Source organism: Erythrolamprus reginae, chromosome 1 (genome assembly GCF_031021105.1).
Source record: "Erythrolamprus reginae isolate rEryReg1 chromosome 1, rEryReg1.hap1, whole genome shotgun sequence".
In the NCBI taxonomy this organism is placed as follows: Eukaryota; Metazoa; Chordata; class Lepidosauria; order Squamata; family Dipsadidae; genus Erythrolamprus; species Erythrolamprus reginae.
The window spans coordinates 412,951,402-412,972,844 of NC_091950.1; the positions used below are offsets into that span (position 1 = coordinate 412,951,402).

A 21,443-nucleotide genomic window follows, 5' to 3' on the forward strand; every position below is an offset into this window, starting at 1 on the left:
TCTTCTTCTTATTATTATTATTATTATTATTATTATTATTATTATTATTATTATTATAAAGACTTCCTATGTACTGTAAGTCCAGCCTTGTTAACTTTATTGCCTCGTAGTTTTGAATGCTACATGAACCCAACTAACTGACTTATTCAACGAACTCCCCCCGGAGATTAGGATTGCCTTAGGAACCAACTCCCCCCGGAGATTAGGATTGCCCCTACTCTTCCTGCCTTCCGTAAACTCCTTAAAACCCACCTTTGTCGTCAGGCATGGGGGAATTGAAACATCTCCCCCTGGGCATGTTTAATTTATATATGGTATGCGTGTGTGTATGTCTGTTAGTATATGGGGTCTTTTAAATTTTTAAACATTTTAAAATTGTTAGATTATTCTGATTTGTTGTTACATGTTGTGAGCCGCCCCGAGTCTCCGGAGAGGGGCGGCATACAAATCGAATAAATAATAATAATAATAATAATAAGAACAAAACCTAATTTAAAACTTTGTTTTTCTTCTCCCCTCCCGCCCCCCCGAAGGATGAACTTGCTCGTGTCCTCGTCACCCTTTTTGACTCGAGGCACTTGCTTTACCAGCTTCTCTGGAACATGTTTTCTAAAGAAGTGGAGCTGGCCGATTCCATGCAGACGCTCTTCAGGGGAAACAGTCTGGCTAGCAAAATAATGACTTTCTGCTTTAAGGTACATTTGACATTTGAATCTAGTTGTTGTGCCGAGAGATGTGGGGCAAAGGGTCAAGACACACCAAAACAGAGGGACTTGGGAAAAACTGCCATTCCCTGTTAAGATGCAGGGTTGAAATTGTAACTGTGGTCTGAATAAAATCATAGTGAAATGATTCTATACGTTGATTTTTACACTAATGAACAGCATTCCCAGCCTGGCAGTTATTAAGGATGCAGGCAGACTTTTTAAAAATCCAGTTTAGGGTGGCACACTGTCTTTTTTAATGTCTAAATGTCAACATTTTGAAAATTTGCATAGGGAAAAAGTGGTTTCTGACCCCCGGAAGAGGTGTTGCAGATGGAATGTACAAAAGCATTAAACGCACTTACTGTATTTTTTGGACTATAAGACACAACGGTGTATAAGATGCACCACGATTTTGAAGAGGTTAAATAAGAAAAAAAAGGGTTTTGTCATCCCAAGCCCCCAGGAGCACTCTGCAGGCCTCCCAAACCCTCTGTGCACCTCATATTTATATTTTTTTCCAAAAATTGGCCTTTTTTTCACCCATTTTTGCAAAATACCGGGTGCACAGAGGATTTGGGAGGCCTGCAGAGTGCTCCTGGAAGCTGGGGGAAGGTAAAAACATCCCAGTTTTTGCCTGTTTTATGTAAAAATGCCCCAGGTTTTGCCTGATTTATGCAAAAATGCATAATCCCCCAGGAGACTGAATGCCTCCCAAACCCTCTGCGCACCCAATTTTTGTGAAAAATGGGCTCACTTTTTGCAAAAATTGGGTGCGGGGGGAGGGGGGCTTCAAGAGGCCAGAAATTGCTGTATTCAGTGTATAAGACGCACCAACATTTCCATTCTCTTTTTTTGGGGGGGGGGAGGGGGAAGGTGCAGCTTATACTCTGAAAAATATGGTACCGGTTGTATTGGCAGTTCTGTGTTAGAAAAAAACTTCAGAAGAAAAGGATTTAGGGGTAGTGATTTCAGGGACCGCCTTCTGCCACACGAATCCCAGCGGCCAGTTAGGTGCCACGGAGTGGGTCTTCTCCAGGTCCCGTCAACTAAACAATGCCACTTGGCAGGACCCAGGGGAAGAGCCTTCTCTGTGGCGGCTCCGGCCCTCTGGAACCAACTACCTCCAGAGATTAGAATTGCCCCCACCCTCCTTGCCTTTCGTAAGCTACTTAAAACCCACCTCTGCCGCCAGACATGGGGGAATTAAGACTTCTTCTCCCCCTAGGCCGTTACAACTGTATACATGGTATGTTTGTATGTATGTTTGGTTTTTATATATTAAGGGGTTTTAATTTGCTTTTAGTATTGGATTTTATTGTATATTGTTCATGATTGTTGTTAGCCGCCCCGAGTTTTCAGAGAGTGGTGGCATATAAATCCAATAAAACTTGAAACTTGAAACTTCAGACAGTCTCAAAATGGGTGAGCAGTGCAGTCAGGCGGTAGGAAAAGCAAGCAGGATGCTTGGCTGCATAGCTAGAGGTATAACAAGCAGGAAGAGGGAGATTGTGATCCCCTTATATAGAGTGCTGGTGAGACCACATTTGGAATACTGTGTTCAGTTCTGGAGACCTGACCTACAAAAAGATATTGACAAAATTGAACGGGTCCAAAGACGGGCTACAAGAATGGTGGAAGGTCTTAAGCATAAAATGTATCAGGAAAGACTTAATGGACTCAATCTGTATAGTCTGGAGGACAGAAGGAAAAGGGGGGACATGATCGAAACATTTAAATATGTTTAAGGGTTAAATAAGGTCCAGGAGGGAAGTGTTTTTAATAGGAAAGTGAACACAAGAACAAGGGGACACAATCTGAAGTTAGTTGGGGGAAAGATCAAAAGCAACGTGAGAAAATATTATTTTACTGAAAGAGTAGTGGATCCTTGGAACAAACTTCCAGCAGAAGTGGTAGATAAATCCACAGTAACTGAATTGAAACATGCCTGGGATAAACATATATCCATCCTAAGATAAAATACAGGAAATAGTATAAGGGCAGACTAGATGGACCATGAGGTCTTTTTCTGCCGTCAGACTTCTATGTTTCTATGTCAGAAGGTAAAAAGCAAAATGTAGGAAAGATCATGTACTTTCTCCTCCCTGGGTTGAAACCAATTTGAACAGGGGCAAACTCTCTTGTGCAGGTGTATGGCGCAACCTATCTACAGAAGCTTTTGGAGCCTTTATTAAGGACTGTGATTACATCTCCGGAATGGCAGCCTGTGAGCTTCGAAGTGGACCCTACAAGGTTTGATTTTGGAATAGTGATGGGGAGAGGAGGGTGGGCAAGAGGAGAAGGAGGGGGGAGTTTGTACTCTTATTTTTTTCCCCTTTTTTGTTTTTCTCCCTGGTTTTGAATTTTGCATAATAAAGGTCGTATCTTTGGATTTTTGTTAAAAAGAGGCAAGACATGAACTTTCTTTCAAAACTGCTTTTTTCAACACTTTTTTAAAAAAATTCCACGGACAGCAAAACAGCCAGGTGTTAAGGGTTTTCTAAAAGGCCAACAGGATTGTCTGGTAGGATTGTTATAGGGAAAAATTGAGAAGTAGCAGAAGAGCATTCTGCCTATCAAAGTGTTTCATCAACTTTAAGATGTTTGGGCTTCAATTCCCAGAATACTTGAGCCAGGATGTATTCAGCAATCCATACCTCTTAAAAGTCATCAAGATTGAGGAACTCTGGCCTGAATCGGTGTTTTTTGACCTTTGTAACTTTGAGATGTGTGGAATTCTGCTCTCAGAATTTTAGCTGGGGAATTTTGGGAGTTGAAATCCATACATCTTAAAGGAGCCAAATTTGAGAAAGGTTGATCTAGATCCAGAGGTCTCCAACCTTAGCAACTTATAAGACTTGTGGACTTCAGCTACCAGAGTTCCTCAGCCTGTTTTTCTGGCTGAGGAATTCTGGGTGTTGAAATCTACAAGTCTTAAAGTTGCTAACGTTGGAGACCCCATCTAGATGTCATTCTCTAATCAACACCTGGAGCCTGCCTGTCCTGTATATGATGGGATGGACAGAAAACAGGTGGAGAAACACGGTCTCTTTGTTGGAGCAGTGGGGGAATTCACTCATTCCTTTACTGTTCATGGTTGCATTTTTTTGGTTCCTTCTTTAGATAGATATATTTTGAAGTGTAGCAGGCTAGGAGATACAGTGGTACCTCGTGATACGAACTTAATTGGTTCCAAGAGGAGGTTTGTAAGGTGAAAAGTTCGTAAGACGAAACAATGTTTCCCATAGGAATCAATGTAAAAGCAAATAATGCCTGCAAATCCTTCAGGAAAATCCCAAACTTTAGAAGGGAAGCGAACAGAGGGCAGGGAGGAGCAGCTAAAGTGGGCGGGTGGAAGAAGCAAGGCTAGGCTAAAGGGTGAGTGGGAAGGAAGAAAGGCAAGGGGGGCGCCCCCCCTTTTCTTTCTTCAAAAGACACCCTTTCAGTGCCTCTGCAAGCACGCTGTTCTCCTACTTTTGTTAATGCAAAGTCTTTCCCCCTCCAAGCCACCCCTCCCTTTTCTTTCTTCAAAAGACACTCTTTCAGTGCCTCTGCAAGCATGCTGTTCTCCTACTTTTGTTAATGCAAAGTCTTTGCCCCTCCAAGCCACCCCTCCCTTTTCTTTCTTCAAAAGACACTCTTTCAGTGCCTCTGCAAGCATGCTGTTCTCCTACTTTTGTTAATGCAAAGTCTTTCCCCCTCCAAGCCACCCCTCCCTTTTCTTTCTTCAAAAGACACTCTTTCAGTGCCTCTGCAAGCATGCTGTTCTCCTACTTTTGTTAATGCAAAGTCTTTCCCCCTCCAAGCCACCCCTCCCTTTTCTTTCTTCAAAAGACACTCTTTCAGTGCCTCTGCAAGCACGCTGTTCTCCTACTTTTGTTAATGCAAAGTCTTTCCCCCTCCAAGCCACCCCTCCCTTTTCTTTCTTCAAAAGACACTCTTTCAGTGCCTCTGCAAGCACGCTGTTCTCCTACTTTTGTTAATGCAAAGTCTTTCCCCCTCCAAGCCACCCCTCCCTTTTCTTTCTTCAAAAGACACTCTTTCAGTGCCTCTGCAAGCATGCTGTTCTCCTACTTTTGTTAATGCAAAGTCTTTGCCCCTCCAAGCCACCCCTCCCTTTTCTTTCTTCAAAAGACACTCTTTCAGTGCCTCTGCAAGCATGCTGTTCTCCTACTTTTGTTAATGCAAAGTCTTTCCCCCTCCAAGCCACCCCTCCCTTTTCTTTCTTCAAAAGACACTCTTTCAGTGCCTCTGCAAGCATGCTGTTCTCCTACTTTTGTTAATGCAAAGTCTTTCCCCCTCCAAGCCACCACTCCCTTTTCTTTCTTCAAAAGACACTCTTTCAGTGCCTCTGCAAGCATGCTGTTCTCCTACTTTTGTTAATGCAAAGTCTTTGCCCCTCCAAGCCACCACTCCCTTTTCTTTCTTCAAAAGACACTCTTTCAGTGCCTCTGCAAGCATGCTGTTCTCCTACTTTTGTTAATGCAAAGTCTTTCCCCCTCCAAGCCACCACTCCCTTTTCTTTCTTCAAAAAAGGGGGGGAAAAGAAACCCCTTCATCCCAGCAGCGGCGGCTTGGGTTCGTAAAGGGAAAATAATTCGGAAGAAGAGGCAAAAAAATCTTAAACACCGGGTTCGTATCTTGAAAAGTTCGTTAGAAGAGGCGTTCATAAGATGAGGTACCACTGTACTGAAATGAAATTACTCTAGCGAAGGACTCATTTCTTTTTTTATTATGTGCATATTCTGTTTTTCTCCCAAGACTAGTTCTCAGAGCAGTCTTATAGCTGAAAATGAGATGGGTGGTACCTACAGTTTGATAAGGCAGATAAATAACAAAAATGTAGGCCTATCCTTGCATATATACAATATTGTTTGGATTGTATTTAGTTTTAATATTTGCAGTGCTTTTTTATCCTGGACATAGGCAAATGGTAATAAAGTTCTAAAGCCAACCTTTTCCATTCACTGGGGAAAAATAGTTACGTGGATGATTATGAATACTGTAGCTAATGGTGAAGACTCAAATCAACTGATTATCGATGATACAATTGGAATCTTGAATGTTAGTCTGGTGACGTTGAACTTTTGACACCTGTGGCCTCTGGCCCCGCTGGATATCCTGCAAGAAGGCATTGTCCTTATGGGTTCTCTGGAGCTTCCAAGAGTCATGTGAGCATTTTAAAATGATCTTTGGAGGCTCCAGGGACCTTCTGAGTGTAGAGCTGACTTGCATGACTTTCAGAGAGTCTTGTTTGTCCGGGGTGTGTGTATATCTATGTCTGTGACACACCAGCAGAGTCCAGGCAGGCATTTTTTTGGATTTTTGACATGTGAAGCTCAAAACATTCGCCATCAATGATGGAGAGAGTTACAGTACTATCCAGTGTGTTGGAATGGCGACTCCCAAACAATTCAGCAGCCTGGCAATTCTGTTATTAATTTCTACTTTAATTTCACGTGGGAATTTCCAAGTTGGGGAAGTCTGACTCCCTTCTTTGTTGGTAGCACTAAGTAGGAGAGAGGATCTTTATTATTTATTTGTTTGTTTGTTTATTGTTTGATTGGATTTGATTTGGGGGGGGCAACTGCTGTGAATAATAAAAGGCACAGGATTCAAGAAAACAGATTTAAAAAAAATATTATTTTACTGAAAGAGTAGTAGATCCTTGGAACAAACTTCCAGCAGACGTGGTAGATAAATCCACAGTAACTGAATTTAAACATGCCTGGGATAAACATAGATCCATCCTAAGATAAAATACAGAAAATAGTATAAGGGCAGACTAGATGGACCATGAGGTCTTTTTCTGCCGTCAGTCTTCTATGTTTCTATGATTTGATTTGATATGATTTGATTGTATGCCGCCCCTCTCCGAAGACTCGGGGTGGCTCACAACAGTAATAAAAACAATATAGCAGTGCAGAAGCTTCCCACACCTGACTTATTTTTTAAAATGGACGAGAGGGAGCTTGGAAGAGCTAGCATGGGCTTGTCTTACAGGTTGGAGTCCAGTGAAAGCCTCGATAGTAACCAGCGGAGCCTTCTTCAGATGACTGAGAAGTTCTTCCACGCCATCATCAACTCTTCCACCGAGTTCCCGCCCCAGCTGCGGAGTGTTTGCCACTGTCTTTATCAGGTATGAAAAACAGTCCGCCAGTGTTGTTACATTGGAAAGTGGGAAGAGATTGTGATCCCATTATATAGAGCGCTGGTGAGACCACATTTGGAATAATACCGTGTTCAGTTCTGGAGACCTCACCTACAAAAAGATATTGACAAAATTGAACGGGTCCAAAGACGGGCTACAAGAATGGTGGAAGGTCTTAAGCATAAAACGTATCAGGAAAGACTTAATGAACTCAATCTGTATAGTCTGGAGGACAGAAGGGAAAGGGGGGACATGATCGAAACATTTAAATATGTTAAAGGGTTAAATAAGGTTCAGGAGGGAAGTGTTTTTAATAGGAAAGTGAACACAAGAACAAGGGGACACAATCTGAAGTTATTTGGGGGAAAGATCAAAAGCAACGTGAGAAAATATTATTTCACTGAAAGAGTAGTAGATCCTTGGAACAAACTTCCATCAGACGTGGTTGGTAAATTCACAGTCACTGAATTTAAACATGCCTGGGATAAACATATATCCATTGTAAGGTAAAATACAGGAAATAGTATAAGGGCAGACTAGATGGACCATGAGGTCTTTTTCTGCCGTCAGACTTCTATGTTTCTATGAGACTAAGCACTTTGCTGTTAACTTTAGAATAAATAGGAGACAATGGAATTTAGGAACCCCATTGAGGACTGCAGGATCCAATCCAGGTCGGTCACTGGCATCAGAGATTTTATATTCTGAATTTTTGGACTCGTGCTGGAGCTCATCCTAAAGGAACTTCTCTGTGTGCTCTGGGCTGTTCTCTGTGTGATGAATTTACCTGAGGATGGGCTCCAGCATGAGTCCAAAAGCTCAGAAGACACAACCTCTAATCCCAGTGACCGACCCAAATTGCATCCTGCAACATTATCCTGGGCCACTTATATTCGTCTATCCTGGACTCTCTTGAGAGAAAACAGCTGGCTCAAGGAAATGCTTATTTCATTGCTCATAATTCTTCTCCTTCGTTGTTTTTTAAAAAAATCCAGGCATAAGTCACCTGAGGCTCAACATCCCCAGATATCATTAAATGTAAATTCCTACACTATGGAAATTGTAGTTGAGCACAGTGGAATGCCACAGATCATCTACCCCTTGTTGGATCTACACTATAATGTTAGTGGTGTAGGTTTCCATCTTCTCACATATTAGCTGTCATGTTTGAGAACTAATGAGTCAAATTCATGGCTTCCTGGGGAGAGACGTTGGAGCCTAATTAGATGATGGAGAACATTTAGTCTTCTTTAGTTCTCACTGTTACCAATCCTCAAGGAGCAAGGATTTCTCTTCTTGCTGCTCTGATTTTGGATATACAGTGATACCTCGTCTTACAAACGCCTCATCATACAAACTTTTCAAGATACAAACCCGGAGTTTAAGATTTTTTTGCCTCTTCTTACAAACTATTTTCACCTTACAAACCCACTGCTGCCACTGGGATGCCCCGCCTCTGGACTTCCGTTGCCAGCGAAGCACCCTTTTTTGCACTGCTGGGATTCCCCTGAGGCTCCCCTCCATGGGAAACTGCACCTCTGGACTCCTGTGTTTTTGTGATGCTGCAGGGGAATCCCAGCAGCGCAAAAACGGGCGCTTCGCTGGCAATGGAAGTCCGGAGGTGGGGTTTCCCAGCGAGGGGAGCCTCAGTGAAATCGCAGCATCGCAAAAACACAGAGGTCCGGAGATGGTGTTTCGAAGACTTTGATGTTTTGCGATTCTGCGATTTCACTGATGCTCCCTTCGCTGGGAAACCCCACCCCCGGACTTCCGTTGCCAGCGAAGCACTCGTTTTTGCGATGCTGGGATTCCCCTGCAACATTGCAAAAACACAGATGTCCAGAGGTGGGGTTTCCTATGGAGGGGAACCTCAGGGGAATCCCAGCAGCGCAAAAACAGGCGCTTTGGCTGGCAAAAGGGGTGAATTGCACGCATTAATCGCTTTTCCATTGATTCCTATGGGAAACACTGTTTCGTCTTACAAACTTTTCACCTTAAGAACCTCATCCCAGAACCAATTAAGTTTGTAAGACAAGGTATCACTGTATTCAAAAAATGGCTGGATCTTTGCCCACTTCTATAAGAGCAGACTTTCTTGTTCTCCCCTTTGGAAGACAGAGGGATGAGACTTTTCCTAAGCTGCGCTGATCTTCTAGGATGCTCGGAAAGCAAGAACTTGTGTAGATTTGGGGGTGGACCATGTATCGGCAGTGGTTTCCTTTCTCCAGCTCAGTGTTTCTTCCAGGCATTGCATCATCTCTCTATATAAAAGCCAAGTACCATTTGTGCATCGTCACAAAATCTCCATAAGTGTAAAGCCTATAAACTTGAAACTTGGCTTGTATGTTCCTCTTGGCTTCTAGGTACTTGCTAAGAAATGATTTTTTGAAATGTCCATCAGATCATCAGTTATTTCTTATATTGTTAACACATTCTGATGCTAAGGAGTTAGACATTCTACTCCTTACCCCCACCTGAAAAGAACTCTGTTCCAACTGCCAGTGGGTGTGGCCAGCGTATGACTCATCCGGCCTGTGGGCTGGGAGTTTAGACATTTTACTCCCCCTCCCAGGCTTTAAGTGTCAATGTATCAAGCCCAATCATAACTACTCATTAATTTTCAAGCTTTAACTGTCAATTTATCAAGCCCGATCACATAGTTTTGTAGCGAAGCACGGGGAGTCCAGCTACTAGTCTCCCAATATTCAAAAACAAACTATTCTCACTGCTTTCTGAATTTTTGAGTGAAGACATTCACCCGTTTGTGGGGAAGATATTCACTCCTTGAAGCCAAGTCTAGGAAGAATTACCTGGAACCCAGCCTTTTGCATTGAGAGGGATATGGATGGCACATAAATAGCAGAATGTAAACTCCTGAGGACTAGTAACCTTTTATATACTGACCTTGGAGGCTGTTTGAGATGAGAGATTCAATCGACATTTCCCCACAGGTTTCAAGTCGAACTAAAGGTAAAGGTTTCCTCTGTCCAGTCATTGGCAGTTCTGTGTTAGCAAATACTTCAGAAGAAAAGGATTTAGGGGTAGTGATTTGTGACAGTCTCAAAATGGGGTGAATAGTGCAGTCAGGCGGTAGGGAAAGCAAGTAGGATGCTTGGCTGCATAGCTAGAGGTATAACAAGCAGGAAGAGGGAGATTGTGATCCCGCTGTATAGAGCGCTGGTGAGACCACATTTGGAATACTGTGTTCAGTTCTGGAGACCTCACCTACAAAAAGATATTGACAAAATTGAACGGGTCCAAAGACGGGCTACAAGAATGGTGGAAGGTCTTAAGCATAAAACGTATCAGGAAAGACTTCATGAACTCAATCTGTATAGTCTGGAGGACAGAAGGAAAAGGGGGGACATGATCGAAACATTTAAATATATTAAAGGGTTAAATAAGGTCCAGGAGGGAAGTGTTTTTAATAGGAAAGTGAACACAAGAACAAGGGGACACAATCTGAAGTTAGTTGGGGGAAAGATCAAAAGCAACGTGAGAAAATATTATTTTACTGAAAGAGTAGTAGATCCTTGGAACAAACTTCCAGCAGACGTGGTAGATAAATACACAGCAACTGAATTGAAACATGCCTGGGATAAACATATATCCATCCTAAGATAAAATACAGAAAATAGTATAAGGGCAGACTAGATGGACCATGAGGTCTTTTTCTGCCGTCAGACTTCTATGTTTCTATGTTTCTATGTCTGACTCTAGGGGATGATAGTTATCTCGGCTTCTTAGCTGAGAGAGCCAGCGCTGTCCAATGACATTTTCCATGATCATGTGGCCGACATTGTTATGTGCCAAAAGTACGTGGAACACTGTTACCTTCCTACCGAAATGGTATCTATTTATCTACTCACATTTGCCTGCTTTCAAGAAAGAACAGCTGGGCAGGAGCTGCCATGGGAGCTCACCCTGTCACATGATCCTCGGGTCTTGAACCCTTGCTGTCACTTTCCAACTGACAAGTTCAACATCTTTAACCAGTGAGGCATTGTGCCCAAACTATTTGGTTCCTTTTTTGTTTGTATGCTTTAAAACAAGACTATTAGGTTAATAGAAATTGGAGGTAAAATGCAACTAACTTTTTAATCATCAATACCAAATTACTATTGTACACTGTTTTATTGTCACTGTTAGCCGCCCCGAGTCTCTGGAGAGGGGCGGCATACAAATCCAATAAATAAATAAATAATAAATAAATAAATAAATAAATAACTAATTTATGTTCTGCCCGCATGTCCCAACCACCCGTAATGACAAGGTAATTAGTCCCAAACATACACACACCACACGATAGAAGGAATACAAAAGGTCTTTATCAACAGAAAAGCAGCAACAAACTCCCTTTTTAAATGTCAAAGGGATTTTCTGGTACACACAAGGCACAGGTTAAATGCAATCCAATTTCTCACCCAGTAACTGGGAAATTGAGTCCAATTCCAAAGTCCAGAAATTCCACACACAATCTTGAACAGTGAAACAGCAAAACCACGATCTTGACGAAACTATGAATCAGATAATCTTCCACGAGGCTAAACCAGCACGCTGCTCTTTTTATTTGTAGCACTAATTACAGCAGCCCCACCCAACCACAGGTGGCCTCATTTATCTCCTGTAATAATCCTTCAGTTGTTCTCTCCTATGCATCACTCTACACATGTGTGGGTCCATCATACGTTCTTGTTCAGAATCCAGGGATGATAAGGATGATTGATCTCCTCCTGGGCTGTCTGCCAAACTCCCCTCTTCCCTGTCACTCACGCTTCCTTCGTCAGAGGAGCCTTCATCGGGAGATTCCATGGGGAGCAAAACAGACCTGTGGCATGTGGATGTTTCCCCCACATCCACCTCCACATTCCTTGGGGCAGGAGCTGGGCCAGAGCTAACCACAACAATTTATATCTGCCATTTTTAAAAAAAAACAAAAACATGCACTTGAAAAATGGCAAAGCAGTGTCAAGCTTGGCAGTGCAGTCTGTAGTCACCGGAATTAATAGGGAGGAGGACTCATGCAATTGTTTTGGTTACCAGTTGCTTATCTTGGCCCAAACTTTTTTTTTAAAAGGTAGGGCTTAAAATTCAATAATGGTTTTGTCTCACAGCCTTTTTGGCATTTCAAAATACAGTGGTACCTCTACTTAAGAACTTAATTCGTTCCGTGACCAGGTTCTTAAGTAGAAAAGTTTGTAAGTAGAAGCAATTTTTCCCATAGGAATCAATGTAAAAGCAAATAATGCGTGCAAACCCTTTAGGAAAGAAATAAAAGCTTGGAATTTGGGTGGGAGAGGAGGAGGAAGAAGAGGAGGAGGACTGTCGCTGCCCAGAGTGAAGGGAGTGTTTCTTTTCTCTGGGAGCTGGCAGAGGTTCATTCCTTCTGCAAGTGCCCAGAGAAAGGAAAATGCTTCGTTCACTCTGGACTGCCAAAGCTTCCTTAAGCATCATCGAAAGGCTCCTCTAGCAGGCCAGAAAAGCCCGAGATGTCATCTCCCTTTCTCCCTGCCTCTACCCTCATCCATTCTGGATATAAAGATAGTCCTTGACTTATCTCAGCAGAGCCCAATTTTCTGTTACTAAGCCAAACAGTTGTTGTGAATTTTCTCCCCCCCCTGATTTTACGACCTTGAAACTTGATTGGAAGGTGTTATTATTAGTCGTAATTTGTGCTAATGATTCTAATAGATGAAATGTGATCACTATCACAAAACTGAATTGAAGAAACTTCTTCGATGAGAAGCAAAACCGAAACATCTTCAAGGAAAAACAAAGCCCACTTGCCTTTTGAAAAAGCACCTTTGGGACATCCATGACCTGGATGACTAAGAATCACCATGAACACCCCTAACAAACCTTCTTTGTATAGCCAGTTCCTATTATGGAGCTTTTTTTAAAAAAAATCACATGGTAAAGTTGATGGATGTTGGCAATGATCCAGCAGCTTGTATTGTGTTGATTTGTCCCTTGGCTCTTTGTGCTGAAGACTCTTCAAATACCCTTGAGTTCTAAGTGGAGGATGAATTGATAAACAAATGTTCGTTGGCCTGGACAGTTCTGGAGAACACACAGGTGTGTTGAAAGGATTGAGTGATCCTTCAAAGCCAGAAGTTTGAGGCTAATATTTTTCCTTATTTAGTCAATACAGCCTTTTGGCTGCAGCAAGCCTCAAAGTAATTAACAACATTTAAAAAGAGAAGCAGAATACAGTGGTACCTCATGATACGAACCCCTCGTCTTACGAACAACCCGAGATACGAACCCTGGGTTCAGAAAATTTTTGCCTCTTCTTACGAACTTGTTTCTTCTTACGAACCCGCCACTGCTGCCGCCTAGAAGCCCTGCCGCCCGGCTGTCGCTTTTTGAAACAGCCGGGGGGCTTCCCAGCGTCCTCCTGAGCCCGAACGCCAAACCCGAACTTCTGGGTTCGGCGTTCGGGAGTCCTCTGAGAAGCCCCCCGGCTGTTTTAAAAGGTGACAGCCGGGCGGCGGGGCTTCCCAGCGGCCTCCCGAATGCCGAACCCGGAAGTTCGGCAAAAGTTCGGGTTCGGGAGGCCGCTGGGAAGCCCCGCTGCCTGGCTGTCACCTTTTAAAACAGCCGGGGGGCTTCCCAGCAGCCTGCCAAACCCGAACTTCCGGGTTCGGCGTTTGGGAGGCCTCCGAAAAGCCCCCCGGCTGTTTTAAAAGGTGACAGCCAGGCGGCGGGGCTTCCCGGTGGCCTCCCGAATGCAGAATCCAGAAGTTTGGCAAAAGTTTGGGTTCGGGAGGCCACTGGGAAGCCCCGCCGCCCAGCTGTCACCTTTTAAAACAGCCGGGGGGCTTCCCAGCAGCCTCCTAAACCCGAACGCCAAACCCGAACTTCCGGGTTCGGCGTTCGGGAGGCCTCTGAGAAGCCCCCCGGCTGTTTTAAAACGTGACAGCTGAGCTGTGGGGCTTCCCAGTGGCCTCCCGAACACCGAACCTGGAAGTTCAGGTTTGGCGTTTGGGTTCAGGAGGACGCTGGGAAGCACCCCCGGCTGTTTCAAAAAATGACAGCCGGGTGGCGGCGTTTTTTTGTGGGTTTTTTTCTTCGTTGCACTGAATAATGGATTTTACATTGTTTCCTATGGGAAACAATGTTTCATCTTACGAAGTTTTTGTCTTACGAACCTCCCCCCTGGAACCAATTAGGTTCGTAAGACGAGGTATTACGGTATTACATTTTAAAGAATGCACATTAAAATTAGTAATGTAAATTCTAAAGTCAAACAAGAGGTGCATTCTGTAGGCAGGGAAAACATAGGTGTGTAGTTTCTCTTGGCAGACCTTTCACAGGGAGGATGACTTCGGTATGGTTCCTACAATAGAATTCTTTATATAAAACAATTATTTAATTCTTTAAAAAGAGTGTTCCTCAGGTGCTTGGGCCTTAAGCCAACTGAAGGTTTTGAAGGTCAGTACGGATGACTTAAGTTGGGCTTTCTAAGCAGCTTAACAGCGTAGCCTTGCCTTTTTGATATTTTGTACAACTGCAACTTTCAGTTTGTTTTCAAAGGTATCTCCATAAAAATCCCCGTTTCAGATTCAACGAGACCTGAGTGTACAGGTGTGGGAGTCGAGCTACAAATCATAAAAATACATCTGATTATTGATTTTGTTTTTGTAATGAGTCTATCTCCTTATTCTTATCTGAATGTTGGAATAAATATTATAATATCTGAAAATATGACAGGATTCCTCATTCGTATTTTGTCTTTCTACTATACAATCTGCATGTATGAAACGGTACGGAAAAAATAAACAGAAGCGACCTTATTTGATTATGGTTAAAATAATGTCTCTGAAAGTTTGAAAAATAACTTTAGGCTTACAGCCAGTTTTGCAACTGGTTGGAAAATGACTTCGGTAATCATCTTTTTTTTACTGTTGTTTATTACTCAGCCAAGCTTATTCTGTTGTCTCAGCGGATGTTTCCGTAAAAGACACTGCAGAACCATAACTCTTGAGCATCACACCATTGGAGATAGCTTGCCAAAATCTGCTGTGCAAGATATTGTGTAGATAGATAGAAGTAGCATCTTCTTTAGGGACATTAGTCTTTACAGGTAGTCCTCGACTTACAGCAACAATTGAGCCCAAAATTTATGTTGCCAGCCAGCATAATGAACTTTGCCCCATTTTACGGCCTTTCTTGCCACATTTGTTAAGCGAATCACTGCAGTTGTTAAGTTAGGAACATGGTTGTTAAGTGAATCTGGCTTCCCCATTGACCTTGCTTATCGGTAGCGGGGGCCACGTGACACCCCCCCCCCGGACGTGGCAATCATCATAAATCGGTTACCAAGCCTCTGAATTTTGATCCCGGTAATGCTGCAGTGGTCGTAAGTGTGAAAAATGGTCATTATTTTATTTATTTATGTATTTATTTATTGGATTTGTATGCCGCCCCTCTCCGCAGACTCGGGGCGGCTAACAACAGTAATAAAACAGCATATAATAATAATCCAATACTAAAAACAGTTAAAAAGCCATTATTATAAAAACAAAACATACATACAGACATACCATGCATAAAATTGTAAAGGCCTAGGGGGAGAAGAAATCTTAATTCCCCCATGCCTGGCGGCAGAGGTGGGTTTTAAGCAGCTTACGAAAGCCAAGGAGGGTGGGGGCAATTCTAATCTCTGGGGGGAGTTGGTTCCAGAGGGCCGGGGCCGCCACAGAGAAGGCTCTTCCCCTGGGTCCCGCCAAGCAACACTGTTTAGTTGATGGGACCCGGAGAAGACCCACTCTGTGGGACCTAACTGGTCGCTGGGATTCATGCAGCAGAAGGCGGTCCCTGAGATACTCTGGTCCGGTGCCATGAAGGGCTTTATAGGTCATAACCAACACTTTGAATTGTGACCGGAAACTGATCGGCATCCAATGCAGACTGCGGAGTGTTGGTGTAACATGGGCATATTTGGGGAAGCCCATGATTGCTCTCGCAGCTGCATTCTGCACGATTTGAAGTTTCCGAACACTTTTCAAAGGTAGCCCCATGTAGAGAGCGTTACAGTAGTCGAGCCTCGAGGTGATGAGGGCATGAGTGACTGTGAGCAGTGACTCCCGGTCCAAATAAGTCATGTTTTTAGTGCTGTTGTAACTTTGAAGGGTCATTAAATGAATTGTTGTAAATCGAGGACTACCTGTAGTAAGATTTGTCTTTGGAGACAACTTCATCATGAGTTTGTAAAATGAAAAACAGAAATCTATACATTTGTTAGGTACTACTGTTTGGGAAAAGCACATAAACCCTGAAGAAACAGAATTAAATGCTTTTTGGGAAGAATAAAGTTAATTTTTTTTGTGGAACAATTCAGACCTTTAAAGTGTCTCATTAGCAAATGCTCTTTTTTAAACTACTTAACCCAGCCAGAAATAGTAGAAGTGATTGGAACAACATTTGCTTGCTTACTCCTTGTGACTAGAAGGTGGTCACCAACATGAAATAGAAATTCCATCCGTCGCTAGTATGCCCACTTCCTTTTTTTTTTGTTTCATTCCGTCAACATTTGATTGTGTGATTTCATGTACAGAACAACATTTTCTTTTTTTTTGCTGTATGTAGTTGGTGCTGTGACTTGTTTGTGCTCATCTCTGTTCTGTAGGCAACTTGCCACTCTCTCCTGAATAAAGCTACCGTAAAAGAAAAAAAGGAAAACAAAAAAGCAGTAAGTTTTGGAGAAGTTTTATTAAGCCATTTCTTTCAAAGCACACGAACACCCTCTTCCTTCTGCTTTGGCTCTGCGTTCCCCGAAACTCTTTCCTTCCAACCTCCTTTGACACTCATTGTCAAATCGTTCTACTAATTCTGGCACTAAAGGCGCTTTTAAATGGAATTAACACTCGGTTGAAGTGATGCTTGCTTTTCTTAAAAAAATATATATGGTGGAAGGTCTGAAGTATAAAACGTATCAGGAAAGACTTAATGAACTCAATCTGTATAGTCTGGAAGACAGAAGGAAAAGGGGGGACATGATCAAAACATTTAAATATGTTAAAGGGTTAAATAGGGTTCAGGAGGGAAGTGTTTTTAACAGGAAAGTGAACACAAGAACAAGGGGACACAATCTGAAGTTAGTTGGGGGAAAGATCAAAGGCAACATGAGAAAGTATTATTTTACTGAAAGAGTAGTAGATCCTTGGAACAAACTTCCAGCAGACGTGGTTGGTAAATCCACAGTAACCGAATTTAAACATGCCTGGGATAAACATATATCCATTGTAAGATAAAATACAGGAAATAGTAAAAGGGCAGACTAGATGGACCATGGGGTCTTTTTCTGCCGTCAGTCTTCTATGTTTCTATGTTTCTATATACAAAAATCTGAATGTGCCTCTTTCTTTTCCTTTTGGAAGGAAATCTCTGCCGCTCCACCACAGCTTTCCGATAACCCTCTTTGCCAGCCATCGCAATGCTAAGAAACTAAGGGGAAACTCAGGGATTAAATACAAGGTTGCCTTTCTAATGGTTCTTTGAACCATTCTTTCAAAGCTGGAAAGGGGGGGGGGGGGAACACCGCAGTTATAAAAGCATGACTGTCAGATATGGTTAGTCCTCCACTTACAACCACAGCTGGGACCAGAATTCCCGTTGCTAAACATGGTAGTCAAGTGAGCGATGCCCGATTTAATTACTTTATTTGTTTGTTAGTTAAATTTTTAAGCTGCCCATCTCCTAAATGGATTTTATGAAATGGACTGTCTAGAGCAGAGGTAGGCAAAGTTTATTATTTATTTATTATTTATTAATCTGATTTGTATGCCGCGCCTCTCTGCAGACTCGGGGCGGCTCACAGCAATAATAATACAATGTAAACAAATCTAATATTTAAGTTAATTTAAAAAACCCCAATTTAGAAACCAATCATACATACTAGCTCTTGGCTCTTACATACCAATCATACATACTAGAAGTTGGCTCTTCTATGGCAGTGTTTCCCAACCTTGACAACTTGAAGATATTTGGACTTCAATTCCCAGAATTCCCCAGCCAGCAAATGCTGGCTGGGGAATTCTGGGAGTTGAAGTCCAGATATCTCCAAGTTGCCAAGGTTGGGAAACACTGTTCTATGACATGTGGACTTCAACTCCCAGAATTCCTGAGCCTGCATGATTGGCTCAGGAATTCTGGGAGTTGAAGTCCACATGTCATAGAAGAGCCAACTTTGCCTACCCCTGGTCTAGAGCAGTGGTTCTCAACCCGGGGGTCAGACCCCTTTGTGGGTTGAACGACCGTTTCACAGGGGTCGCCTAAGACCATGGGAAAAGACAAATTTCTCATGGCGTTAGGAACTAAAGCCTCTATTCTGGTGCCTTGGAACATATTTTTACAATCCGACCAATCGGGCGTTTACAGTGGGAGGCGTCCCTCTGACCTTCCTGCCAATCAGCTTAAAGCTCTGTTGGGAGAATTGGCGCTAGTCTTATGGCTGGGGGTCACCACAACATGGGGAACTGTATTAAAGGGTCGCGGCATTAGAAAGGTTGAGAACGACCAGTCCTCTTTGTGAGCCGCCCCAAGTCTTCGAAGAGAGGGGCGGCATACAAATCTAATAAATAATAATAATAATAATAATAATAATAATAATAATAATAATAATAATAATAATCTATCCCAAAGAGTATCATTTTTTTCCTTAATGGCATTAAAGAAGCCGTCCAGGAAACCACAAGGGTTTTCATCAAGCTTATCAAAATGTGAGCGGCAGCAACTGGAGAAGGGGAGGGGGGAGGGAATGTTGGTTTTGAAGTGTGTGTCCGATAAAGTGGACCTCGTTTGTTGTTGTTACAGGAGCTGCTTGGTACAGTAATGCATGTTTTGAAGTTTACCTTTTCCAATGGAACCATTCTTTCAAAGCTGGAAAGGAGTAGGGAGAAAAACACCGCATTTATAAAAGCATGACTGTCAGCTATGATTAGTCCTCGGCTTACAACCACAGCTGAGACCAGAATTCCCATTGCTAAAGATAGTAGTTAAGTGAGCGATGCCCGATTTAATTAATTTATTTGTTTGTTAGTTAAATTTTTAAGCTGCCCAACTCCTAAATGGATTTTATGATTATTTTTTTTGACCTGGTTGTTAAGCGAATTGCTGCAGTTGTTAAATAAATCATGAGGTCGTTGAGTGAATCCACCCTCCACCGTTGACTTTTACGTTGTCGGAAGCTGGCTGGAAGAGTTCAAATGGCGATCACGTGATTTCGGGTTTCCACAACCATTATAAATACATGCTGGTTGCCCAAATTTGGTTGTAAGGGTGAGGACCAGTTGCAAGTCACTTTTGTTTTTTAGCTGTCGTAACCTGGAGAGGTTGCTAAACAAACGGTTGTAATTCGAGGACTACCTATACTCCTTTTTTTTCCTGCATCAGTTTGGAGGCGGAGTAGGGAATATGGGTTGCTAAGTGGAGTGAACTTACTTTCTAACTTCCCTTCTTCGGTCAAGGAAGAGAAGTGACCTGGGGTCTTTGCAATGGGCTGGTTTGCTTTGCCTGGATTTTGAGAGGTTGCTAAGCGAAATGCTGAAATTGTTTTCCCTGTTTTAAAAATGCATCTTGTACTCCTTTATGACTTTCTATTGCCTAATAAGATTAAACATTTGGCTACATATGCATTGAACATATGCAGATAGTTGGATAGTTTAGACCAGGGGTCTCCAACCATGGCGATTTTAAGACCTGTGGACTTCAATTCCCAGAATTCCTCAGCCAGCAAAGCAAAGCTGGCTGAGGAATTCTGGGAGTTGAAGTCCACAGGTCTTAAGGTTTCCAAGGTTGGAGTCCTTTGGTTTATTGTGTCCTGCTTATGCAGTTTTGACCAAAGGAGATTTTTTTGATGGTCCATGGTATTCACTGTAGAATATTGTCAGCTTCCTCTATTTCTCTTTCTGTTTATCAAAAGTCTGGTGTCTGATGAGATTTGAGTGATGATATGTCCCAAAGGTGCTTCTTCAAAATCCCACTGGATTTTCTTTTTTTTTCCTTGAAGAAATTTCACTTGTCATCCAAGAAACTTTTTCAGTTCAGTTCTGAGTTTTTTCAGTTCAGTTCTGAGTTTCTTCGGTTCTGTTCTGAACCGAAGAAGCTTCCTGGGTGAGAAGCAAAACATCTTCAAGGGGGGGAAAAGGCATCTTTGGGGCAACCATGACCTGGATGAGAATCTCCATAGAGGAGTGATGATATGGAAGATCCAACAAGATGTTGGCTTTTGAGGAGGCGGGAGCATGCAACCACATGGCCATCTGGATTCTTTGTATGGAGGAGGTTCCTCAGTGCCAACTCTGGTAGGTCTTCATCATCATGGATTCTGAGATTTGTTGACTTGTTTTCTCCCTGTGGTTCTTCTTGTGTCCCAGTTCAGTCAAGGTAGGAAAAGTGTGTTGCCTGTTTAGCTCATGCTGCTTGCTTGCCCAAATGTTCTCTCGGTTCAACAAGGTCCAAAATTTGCCTTTTGGTTTCTAGATCATTTTTTTTAACAGTGTAAACCATTTTCTATAATTGTCATGTTGTGACCCAGAGATACCCACTCGTTGAAACATGCAGGGGTGGGTTTCAAAATTTTTACCAAAGGGCGCTTTGCTTGGTTGATGAGTGGGCGTGGCCATGGTGGGTGTGGCCAAATTGGCCTCCTGCATCATGGCCAGAGGGGGCGTGGTGGCATTTTTGCCCTCCCTGGGCTCCGGAGGCTTTCCCCAAGCCTCAAGAAGGGTGAAAATGGCCTCCCCAGGCACGGGAGGTCTTCTGGAGGCCGGAAGTGTGTCTACCGGAAGTTCCCAAACTTCCGATAGGCTTGTTTTTTCCCCTCTCTGAGCCTCTGCGCGCATCCTGCACTTACCTGCATCTAAAACGGGCCATGCGAGGACTCCAGGAAGTGTTGTACATACTCCTGATCAGTTGGAGGATGATGAAGATATTGAGGACTCGGATTCAGATAGTGTTTATGAAGTAGTGGGGGGCCCGGGGTTACAGGAAGTAGAACAGGTGGGAGGCCAGCCACAGGATGGGGCTATGAGTTCAGGATCTAGTGAGGGAGAATCAGACACTCGCTGGGTTAATCCTAAATTCAGAAGGATTCAGAAACGTAGAGAGCAAAGGTCTGGAAGAAGATATTAAGGAGAGGAATGGGTTAAATATTGTAGTGAGATATTTGGCACGTCAGGGGGCTAGTGGGGAAGAAGGGTGGAGTTTCAATGTTGCTGAAAAGAAATATGGATGTGTTTTCGCCACACTAAAGTAAGCCAAAGTATTTTGTATTGTATTTAGTCAGTGCTGCTGTTTTATTGAAAGCTATGTAGTTAGGAAATAAATCTTGTCTAAGTGAAGCAGGAAAAGGAATGTGAAAAATGCTGCTAAGAGAGAGATAACGGACCGAGTGATGTCTGGAATGTGTTGAAGTACAGGAGAGTAGAGAAATAAACGGAGTTGCTTTATTCATTAAATGATGCATTTAATGAGAGCTAATTGTAATTACTAAACTTCTACCAGAAACCAGAACAGGAAGGGGTTGCGGGGCTTCCCTTAGAAGTCTATATTTTTAGGCCAATTCTGTTGAGTTGTTGAGCTTA

At 42.8% G+C, this 21,443-nt stretch overlaps 1 protein-coding gene across 8 annotated transcripts in view; it reads left to right on the top strand.

Moving 5' to 3' along the window:
* The window catches only part of NF1 (neurofibromin 1), a 416,066-nt gene that overhangs the window by 101,040 nt on the left and 293,583 nt on the right, over positions 1-21,443 (top strand). For 6 of the 8 annotated variants that reach the window (XM_070735304.1, XM_070735306.1, XM_070735307.1 and 3 more), the window contains exons 28-31: positions 534-695; positions 2,854-2,957; positions 6,708-6,843; positions 16,487-16,549. In XM_070735304.1, the coding sequence (XP_070591405.1) occupies positions 534-695; positions 2,854-2,957; positions 6,708-6,843; positions 16,487-16,549 (465 nt within the window). Of the gene's footprint in view, positions 1-533; positions 696-2,853; positions 2,958-6,707; positions 6,844-14,391; positions 14,466-16,486; positions 16,550-21,443 lie in introns of those variants that run through there. The other 2 variants (XM_070735312.1, XM_070735305.1) reach the window with 2 other exon arrangements.